The sequence below is a fragment of the Aphelocoma coerulescens genome, chromosome 22 (assembly GCF_041296385.1).
Source record: "Aphelocoma coerulescens isolate FSJ_1873_10779 chromosome 22, UR_Acoe_1.0, whole genome shotgun sequence".
NCBI lineage: Eukaryota > Metazoa > Chordata > Aves > Passeriformes > Corvidae > Aphelocoma > Aphelocoma coerulescens.
In genome coordinates this window covers 4888389-4898780 of record NC_091035.1, presented here as the reverse complement: position 1 = coordinate 4898780, position 10392 = coordinate 4888389, and the positions used below count along the sequence as shown (strand labels likewise).

Here is a 10392-nt window from a genome sequence, read left to right as displayed (position 1 = left end):
CTTGTGTGCTGGATTTCACCAGAAACTGAAGGTCACAGTACTGGGTGTTCAGATACTGGGGAACATCCCCATCTCCTCCTGAACACTGTGGTCAGGCTGAGCTGGGCCACTGACTTGTTCTAACCCCATCTTTTCATGGACAGGAGGGTCACCGACACCCCCTTTGCTCTGGGCTCTCTCTTTCCAGCACTTTGTGAGTTGCTCCCCGTCTTCCCCAGTCTGTCAAGCCAGAGCTTCTGCCAAAAGTCTTGTCCTTAGTTTCTGTCTTGCCTTTCTGTGGCTTCTCCCCAGCCAGCAGTGGTAGTGGGGAACCACCAGCACACTCCCAGCACGGCTGCTAAGCAGGGCGTTAGACAAGCTGGATAAAATTAGCTGTCCTGATGCACATTCCTCAGGATGCTGGGACGGGGGACACCCAGTACAGCCAGTTTGACTCATGGAGAAGAATTAATGGAAACGCCCGGCTCCTGGAGGGAGGAAATTCCTTGAACGGCCTTTTCCTCTGTTTGTTGTGTGGGGAGGCTGACAATGGGCCCTGCGTCTGGCCGGAGCACGGCCAGGCTGGCTCGCAGCGCAGCGTGCGCTGGCCACAGACGCCGAGTCTGCGGCACCGGGCGCTCAGGAAGGGCCCGGCACCGCCCGTGACGGCACTGCCGGGTGCCAGCACAGCCGGGTGACCTGCCCTGCCCACACCTCTCTGCACACACCGCGGCGGGACCACAGAGCACAGCACAGCCTGGGGCACCCTTGTTGGCAGTGCTCGGTTTGGCCGTGCCCTCCCTGACACATGGGCTGCCACAAACACCGAATCGCCGGGGACGAGCCCGGGTGCTCTGAGCCCTCCTGGTGCAGCCCTGGAGATAAGCAGAGCAGCAGCACAATGTGGGCAAGGGCCCTGGGATGGTTGGACATTCATATGTCAAACTCTTGTTGGCCAATGGTCCATGAGAATTCATTGCAGTTTTTGCTGAGCCCACTGTAAGACACATTCCTGGAGCACAAACCTACCAAAGCAACAGACGGGCTGCAACCAAGGAAAATTTACTTTTCTCACTGTAAATATCTGATAATTACATAACTTCTTAGTAAGTAGCCTTTATTTATCAGGGATGCCACTTGGCCTAATAATTTCAATGTAATGAGACAAGAGGGACTATAAAATCCCCAAGTCAGAGGATCTTATCGATCATGTTATGCAAATGTTGTGAACAGGATTGTCTGGGCAATCCTAGGGCATGCCAGCAGCAACCACTTCAGTGGGTGTTGAGTTCAGTCTGCCATAATCATGGCTTCTGCCAGATTTGCTTCCTTTCAAGGAAAGGCTGTTGGCAAATGATACCCCAGGCTGCCCAGGTCATTGGTAGCACCGGGGAGCTGGGTTTGGTTTTGGGGACCCAGAGAGTGACAAGGCTCTGCCAAATCCAGCATTGGCCCTGGCACAGGGGGTGCATTGAGGACACCTCAATGGTCCAAAGCAGGGGAGCAGGGAGCAAAGCCCCAGCAGCAGAGCGAGGCCCCTGGGAAGCAGCAGGACAGTGAGGAGCTGATCTGGTCCCTGTGGGATGTTCTCAGAGCATCCTCAGCAGCAGGCTCGTTGGGTCCTGGCAGGTAACACACCCCAGAGGCAGGTGGGCCTGGGGGTCCTTGCCCTGCTGGCTTCTGTGGTGAGTGTTTGTCACACAAGAAGCTGCTCTGATGGGAACACCCACCAAAGGGAGGAACTGCGTCCCATCCCAGGGCTGGGTGGAGCAGAGCTGGGCTGTGGGCAGGCAGTGAACGGCCCTGTTTGGCCTTTTTTGGAAACAGCCCATTTGGAGCAGTTTTTGTCACTGTGGATGTGGGGTTTGTGGGGATGTGTCACCAGTGGGTGCAACAGCTCCAGCGAGTGTGGGACACCGCTCTGGAGGAGGTCGAATGCTGGAAAATTGGCAACTTCCTCTGGAGCAAACCTGCCCTGAGACAGATTTTTCTGAGCAAGGGCAGTTCTGAAAAGCCTTTGGAAGCTCTTTCAAACAGGCTCATCCCAAAACAGTTTACTCTCTGGTTTTCCTGGGAGGGGAAATCACCATGCATCCCACTCCAGCTATAAATAATTATAATTGCCCATTCTATTAGGTGACTTAAAAGATTATTTCCAGTCTCCCTGACTTATTGGCAATTTGGAATTCTTACTGTAGGCAAAAAAACTGTAGCTGGGCTATCACTCTTCCAAGCTGCTTTATCTTTGTTGCTCTAAGCAGAGTCATGGGAACGTTTTTATCTAAACCATCAGGTTATTAGAGGACAGACTTATAAATAACCAGTCTTTGCTATTTTTAAGTACTTTCAGCATTGTCTATCATGATACTACAGCACAACCTGCAGAAAAACAGTCCAGTTCTGCTGCCAAAGCTTCATAACTTACTTCTGTTTCTTTGGGTGATGAGGAGCCAAGTCCAGGTTCCTTCTCTGCTCTGCAGAGATGTCAAAGGCTGACGAGCCATGCTGCCCACCCTGGCCCCGAACCATCATTTTCTACCCCTTTCTTTCCTCATTGCAAAAGATGTCATTCTCCTTTGTAATAGGAAACTATTATTGGAGAGCAAACTCATATTGGAGTTGATTAACAATAAATTTGGTGAGACCTTTCTGGGGAATGACATGGTTGCCATAGCAACTGTGGGCTAAACTGGTGCTGCCAGGTGGGATAGTGGGGCCATGGGGGAGCCAGGGACTGCTCCCTATCCTGAGAATGGGCTGCCAAAGCCACACCTGGGGAATGAAGGAGAGGTGCAGGTAGTCTGCTCTTAAACTGGGTCTCAATGAATTGACAAAAAAAGTCTAACCCCACCATTCCAGGAGAACTGAGCATTTCAGACAAGATAATTTGTGTTTATTTAATAATTTATTAATTTTCACATCACTGTATGCAATAAATTATAGTCGATATAATAATAACATTGTCATAAAATAATGCCATGAAGTAAGTACTCATCTAGTAGTGACTGTAACCTACACAGAGAAGAACTGTAGTTATTATATTTAGATTTTTAGTGTTAATGGTAAGTGAGCGCAATATTAGGGAACTTCACAGTAAATTCAGGGAAATCTGTCATTATTATTGCTTTTGTGCAAACGACTTTTACTGCACACACACAGCTTGGGATGGAAGGGTACAGTGGTGCAGAGTGTCTCTGGAGCAAATGTGTTCCTGGACGGCCGAACTTACTGCACCACACAGTGCATTTGGGTGCATTTAACAAATGTGAAGTGACCGTGATCAGCAGCTGATTGGTCTCCAGAGCCTCCTGCCAGCCACAGCACCAGGGCTCTGCACGGGCTCAGGCTTTAAGGAAACAAGTCTGAAAAGGCAAAGCACACGGGTCGAGTCAGTAACACCAAGTCCATCAGAAGGTCCTGTATCACACCCGGCCGTGTGGTTTCCCCCCCAGTTCAGTCCCATGGCTGCCTGGAGGAGCTTTTCTGCCTCCCGCTGGAGCTGCTCCCTCTCTGTGAGCCTCTGGCCACCAAACTGCTGTCCACACTGATGCTGCTGTGGGCACCAATGTGCCTTGGGCACCGATGCTGTCATGGGCAGTGATGTTGCCGCAGACACTGATCCTGGTGTCCACACCAGTGCTGCTGTCCACACCAGTGCTGCCGTGGGCACCGATGCTGCTGTTCACAGCGATGCTGCCGTGGGCACGGATGCTGCCGTGGGCACCGATGCTGCTGTTCACAGCGATGCTGCCATGGGCACTGATGCTGCCGTGGGCACTGATGCTGCCGTGGGCACCGATGCTGCTGCAGGCACCGATGCTGCTGTCCACAGCGATGCCGCGGTCAGCTCACAGTTTGCGGTGGGGCTGAAGCCCTGTGGGTGGTCTGTCCAGTCCCCGATGCCACGGGGCAGCGGAGCATGCTGAGTGTGGTAGGAGGTCACAAACAGTCCCGTCACAAAATGTTCTCCATTTCTGCTCCCTCCGCCAGTTCAGTGAACTTTAATGGAGTATTTCCGAAATGTCAGGAACTGGAGCAGTTTGTCTTTTCTCCTCTGCTTTAATGCCATTAGTGCTCTCGTTTTTTCCTCCATGTCCTGGTCGGTGGCGAGGATTATCTTGGCTCTTTCCTCTGCCTTCTTGTCTCCGGAGTTTCTGAAGAGTTTCTGCAGGGACTCCTCGTTGATGCTTTCGAAGATGTTGGCCGCGGCTTTCTTGCGCAGGGCCGTGTCGAAGCGGTAGCCGTGGACCGAGGGGCTCACTCTCAGTGACGTGGACATGGCTGGAGTGCTGGAGCTTGTCTTTGCTTTCATCTATGTGGGTGCTGCCGGGTCTGCCCTGGGCTCCAGTCGGAGGAGTGGGTGCTGTGCTGGCTCCAGGACTGGAATTTAAAGGCAGGCTGGAGGAAAAGCCGGAGGGCTCCGGTTACAGTGGTGAGATCACGATGATGTCAACACCCAACAGTCACAGGCGAGTTTAACAGTTAAGTTGCCAATTTTCCTGTCCTGCGGACGAGATGAAAAGTTCTCTCTGCTTCTGCAACGGAAATGGCTTTTTTTGACCCATCACAGAACAAACGGGCTTCAACCATCGCTGTGGGACTGAGCCAGCACAGCCCAAACTCCACTCCTGCCCTTGTTGCATGTGAAAAGCACTGCGTGCAGAATGTATCACACCATCAACAGGTAAAACTCCAGGTGAGAACTGTTGCAATGCTAGCAAGAGGCTGGAGCCTGTGCAAACAGCCAAGAACTTGGCTCTGTCTCCATCAGCAACACTGCAAACCTGCTCCTGTCTGGACACGGGTTCCTTTCTGCTGCTCCTTTCTGTTCCTTTCCATTCCCAGCAGAGGCAACTCATCTTTAGTGCACACAGAGCTACAGTTTCTAATTGACAAGTGCTGTCCCAAAGGCAGGTGATCCATAACATCCTTTGAAGTGACTTCCCTGGGTGCTACACCCTGGGCTGCCCAGCTGCACATGGCAATGGTCTCAGGGGAGCAAGAAAACTCATTTTGCTGCCCTGCTCCTGCCTCCAGTGTCCTTTTTTGCTTAAATTTCATGCTCATTGGTGCTGGAAAGAAAACTCACCTCTGCTCCAAAAGAGTCAGTTCTCTCTACATCACCCTTGGCCAATGACAAGCCCTTGGGCTGGGAGGACTCTCTCTTAGTCATATGGGTTAGTTTTGGCTCCTGTGAGGAGCAGGGAGTCGAACTCATGACCCTTATGGGTCCTTTCTCACTCAAGATACACTGTGGACAGGGCATGGCTGCCAGCAAGGGGCTGGCTCTGACCACCGGAGCTCCTGCTGGGCTTAGACACCTGGTGTTACTGAGCACAATCAAATCTGGCCCAGAATAGCTGTGGGTTCAAAAGTCACTTAAGGCCAGGAGCCAGAGATAAGTGTATTTTGGTTAATGTTTTAAAGCAGCCGGATGCTGCAGAGGCTCTGTTTGGAAAACTAGAAGCTTGTTTACTGTTGTCGCTGACCTTGTTACCCACCCTTGCTGAAAGACTCCAGGAACAGCCTCTGTCCCCATCCCACTTGGACCAGGGGTTTCCCTTATTTACCAGAGAGCTGCGGAAATTACCTCTGACCATACTGAAGAACAGATCCAAAGACACATCACCCAGATTCTTTTTATTCCACATTTCCTTTAAAAGTTCAGTTAGTTTGGATAGAGGGAGGGGATATGTCCAGTTCCGTCTGGGCTCAGATCAACTTCTAGCTGGCCAGGGCTTGCCAGGCTCTTATCTTTAGGAGAGGGAGTGGTCTCATTTCAGTCTGGCCACTTTCCTACCTGGGACTTGGGACTCATCCATTGGTGCTGCTGGGCACATCCTGAAACAGCCCTGCACCCTGCAGTCACCATATCCTGCCAGGACATGGGTTTCCCCACTGCTGCCAGGACTTGGCTCCAGCACAAGCTCTCTCTGCACGTGCCATCGCTTCCTGTGGTTTTGTCATTGTGTGAGTTACTTTTTACAAGTTTTTCCCAATTTCTTTTGTATATACTGGATGTTCTGTGCTTCAGTGTATAAACATCAGCTTTGCAAATCCCTGGGGTTCTTCTTTCACTAGCCAGACATTCAGCCTCTCACCTTGTCATGGTCTTGCCAAATTGGTGAGACCAATTCATCAGCTGCTTGTTCAACATTTGCAGGACTGATAAATCCACCCTGAAAACAGGACAGTTTTGGTGTGGCTGGTTCTCTGCCTGGGAAAGATCTCACGGTTTATAGACTTCACTAACATGAAATGCTATGGGGGAGCAGAAGGAAGCAGGGCCACATGTGCTGCCCAACCCTTCCTGCTCAGAGCTGTCCTGAGCACTGGGGGGAAAACCTACCCAAAATACGTGTCCAGATGAAATGCTGGAAGTGCTTTGCTTCACAGGACAGATAACACAGTGTCAGGGTACCTAGGGCAAAATTCAGTGCCAGAAGATCAGCCAAGATCTTGTGGCTGAAGAAAACAAACCCTTTTGTGTCCCCTGGTCAAAAACAAGAGCTGAGGCAGATTCACGTGCACGTTGTTTTCACCACTCCCACCGCACATGGAATCGCTCTGCAGGTATTTGCAGAGATGTGGCTGACAGCATAAATTAGCAATATCTGTGGAAGATACAAGCTCAGAAAAGTATCTGCCATGGAAACCGAGACTAAAGCTGATGCTTTAGGAGTAAGACATCAGAAAGCTGCCAAGATCAAGCACGCGTTCCTTGTGAGCTCATCTCGCACAGAGCAGTAACAAATGTCTTTGCCCCTTCAAGCTTCTCTGCCCACTTTGTATAAATTTAGTTGTGCTTGGCTCTGACAGAGCGATGAAGCATGCCTCGTCTGGTTTTTCTCCAGTAATTTTTGTTTATATCAGTCTTTTAATACTGCTTTCCCAGTAATGCTTAGGAGGAATTATTCATGTGTTGGATTGGAGAGCAACTTCAGAGAAGATGTGATTTCTATCATCGTCCTTCTGCTATTATTGTGTAATTGCTTTGTGAGACACAAACGCTCCATTTCACCCGTTAATGGGAGGATTAATTCCCATCCCCACCGTCTGCAGAGGGGCGCAGACACATCTCTAATCGCGCTCTGCTTGTCCCGACGTGACGGGCTCGGGGCACTCCGGGCACGAGGGGCTCTGCTGCCAGGAAAGCCCCCAGCCTGGCTGGGGAACCGGCACCCCAGGGCAAAAGGGGAGGGAGGCTGGGGCTGCCCTGGGTGCAGGGGCAGCTGGGGCAGCCAGTGCCTGTCTCACAAACTCTTGCAGAGAACTTGCTTTGCCTTAATCTAACCTCCAAAACCACTCCAAAGAAGGTAATCCGGGATGCGTGGCAGTTCCCTGGGGCATGTTTTGCATAGCTTTCCCTTCACTCTCTGCTGCCAAAGCCTGCACGGTCTGGAACAACCATTTGGGATCAGAGGATGCAGCAGCCCCCATGGAGCATCGGTGCTGCCCAGACCTTCCCAGCCAGACATGGGACATTCAGAAACTGAGGCTTTGGAAGAGGTCAGGGAGGCTTTGGAACAGCAGAAGAAAGTTAAATTATTGGCTTAAAATATGGGGGGGGGCAGTCACTTAAGAGTATAACTTGATGATCCTTGTGGGTCCCTTCAGACTCAGAATATCCTGTCATACCTGTGAGATATAAGAGATATGGATATGGATATGGATATGGATATATTTGCTTTGTCTTCAGATCATTCAGTGAAAACCTAAGAATGGGAAATGTTCAGGAACCTCCAGCCAATCTCTGCTCTTCCCATCCTTTCCCTGGTTTACGTGGTCTGGAACTCTGACTCCTCACAGCCTTCACAGCTGCCACCAGCCTGCAGCTGTGGAACCTCAGCCCTTCTCAGGAGCCAGAAATGCCCCTCTCCGCTGGGAAAGGTTTCCGAGATGGAAAGGTTTCCAAGGCTCTGCAGAGACAGCTGTGGCATGGCCCTAAGGTCAAGGAGGAACCAGTTCATTGTGTTGCTCTTGGAATCCAAATTCCTGGGAGGTTGTCAGACATGCAGGTCGTGCAAATGGCAGTGCCTGCCCTGGCTCCAACCTGCCTACAGCCTCTTTCTACTGGGACTTGTCTGCCTCTGGGACTCCACCTGAGATTTCTGTTTGTTTGGCTGTTGCTTGGGTTTTTCTGTGGTTGTTGTTTCTTTAATAGAACATCTGGGAACACTTGTGCAAATCTCACGGCAGGACATTGTACCCTTTGCTCACAAAACCAAGAGCTTAACTTGGCCATCTGTGTTCCTTGTGACTCCTGCTGTGGTCTCTGGTTCGGAGATGCAGGACAGGGGAGGCACTTGGTCCCTCTTCAGAGGTACAGGAAGGGAGGGATATTTGTCCCCACGTCAGAGGTTCAGGATAAGGAGGGTATTTTAGGGGCACTTCTGTTGCAGTTCAGTTGCTGGAAAGCACAGGTATGTCTCAGAAAATCCTCACACAGCTCCCTGCCAGAAAACAGGAAAAACATACTGCTTTTCAAACAACAGAAGGCATGATTGTACAAATAAGCTAGTTAAATTCCATCAGAGAATATTTTAATAGAGGAAAAAAATAAGGACGGGCCTAAGTGAGGGGAATGCAGCCCCAGAACTGTGCAGAGCAGCCCTGTCCTGCTCTGGCCCAAGGAATGGCTGGAGCTGGGTGAGTGCTGGCTGAGCCAGCATTGCTCTATGCAGGGAGACCATATAAGAGTAAAGTCTGTGGTGTTACTGATAATGAATGTCTCCTCATTTCTCATAAATTCTCTGCTAAATGTACGATCACCAAGTTAATAATGCAGTGCAGGACATAACAGATAGCCAGTTACAGTAAGTAAATCATGTCTGGTAAGAAACAGAAAAGAAACAGAAACTTCTGGCACTTTTACCAGGCAGAACCCCTTGGAAGAAGCCCTGCACACAGCAAAGCAGAGCTGAGGACACATCTGGTGTGGATGCTTGCTGCCACAGGAGACAGGAGGGTCTGGGGAGGTGAGGGCTCACTGTGTAAGGAAGCCATGGGTGCATTCTCTTGGTGGTTGAGACTTCCAAAATCCATCTTGCAAAGAGAAGCTCTGCTGCGGTGCTCCCCACGTGTCGTGGGAGATCATTCCTGAAATACAGTGGCAGGTTTCCAGCCAGAGCATTGCCACAAGAAGAGCAGCCATGTCTGCAGGGATGCAGGCGAGCGGTGCCGTCGGGGCGTGGGGCAGGGTAGGAGTTCAAGTGGGATGACTCCATCAGGTGGGAGCACGACCAGCACGCTGAGACGGCACCAACCCATCACTCGTGCAGCCCCTCTCACCATGCCCTGCTCTTCCCATGGGAGCCAGGGAAAGTATTTGAATACCCTGACTTCAGCATCTTCCTCCCAGGTCAGCAATGGAAGTTTGGACTTTCGAGCACGAACAACTTTTTTCTTTCTCTGCCCAATTTCCTGTTTGACCTTCCTGAAGGTCCCGAGGACCTGTCGCTGGAGAGGGGCGAAGGCAGAGCTGTCTCCAGCTGTCAGACAGTTCATTGTCTGCTGCCGAGGGGACGGGCTCACGGGAAATCCTGCTGTGGGGCTGGGCCAAGGGGCTGGCTCGGGTCATTGTCACAGCCCGGCTCACGGGCGACAGTACCCAACACACGTGCAGGCCCCCAGTGCCCCGCTCCTCAGGGCTCTAATCTCTCTGGAGCCGCTTCCTCTGCTGCAGGAGAGGTGGCAGACAGGATGTGCCTTTGTGCCTTTGTGCTGCTCTGGCTTCTGGGGGTCTGCAGTGCCCCCACCGCTCCCAAAGCCTCCGTGGCTGTGCTCCAGAGCTGAGGGTGGAGGCGGGATGGTGGCAATGCCAGCAGTGAGGCAGCGCGGGGGTCTAGGGGTGCGTTAAGGGTGATCTGGGGTACCTGGGGACAGCTGTGGCGGTGCAGAGGAGATGCTGGGCTGGGCAGGGGGACAGGCTGAGGTTTGGGGATGTGTAGTTGAGTAACACTGGGAGAAGAAAACTAGGAAGGGAAGGAGGGAAGCACCAAAGCTGTGGCTGTGGAGATTTTTCAGGGAGTCAACTGCAGCGTCGATCATCTGGGAGATGAGCTTGGCATTGTGGAGTTATCAGCCTCGTAGCTCATTTCTCCACTAACAAAAGAGTTCCTGGGAGAGAACAGATGGTGTTTGGCTCCTACCACCGTCTCTGGTGGCCCAGCAACTTCCCTTTGTAGCTGCTAGAAAAGCGATTTCTGTGATCCCCTTCCCATCCCTGTGGCCATGCCTGAGCCACAGGGGCTGCTGGCTGCATCCAGGATTTTGGGGGGTATTTTTTGTGTGCTGAGGCCCTGCTGCAGATCGTCCCCAGTTTCAGCTGGGGCTGGCTGTGCTCCTGCTGCTGCAGGGGAAAGGGAGCTGCTCCATGGGTGTCATACAGGTTTGTGCCTGGGCTCTGGCTGT

General features: G+C 51.7%; 1 protein-coding gene across 2 annotated transcripts; it reads right to left on the bottom strand.

Moving 5' to 3' along the window:
• Positions 1–2850: 2850 nt before the first annotated feature.
• Positions 2851–4395, bottom strand: TCIM (transcriptional and immune response regulator). Of its 2 annotated transcripts, none has more exons than XM_069035523.1 (2): positions 3692–4395; positions 2851–3654 (listed from the first exon to the last, which is right to left on the bottom strand). In XM_069035523.1, the coding sequence occupies exon 1, from the start codon at positions 4289–4291 to the stop codon at positions 3971–3973; it is 321 nt and encodes a 106-aa protein (XP_068891624.1). In that variant the 5' UTR covers positions 4292–4395; the 3' UTR covers positions 2851–3654; positions 3692–3970. The 2 variants fall into 2 exon arrangements, with proteins under 2 accessions (XP_068891624.1, XP_068891625.1); XM_069035524.1 differs by having other exon boundaries at positions 2851–3708; positions 3764–4395.
• Positions 4396–10392: the final 5997 nt, after the last annotated feature.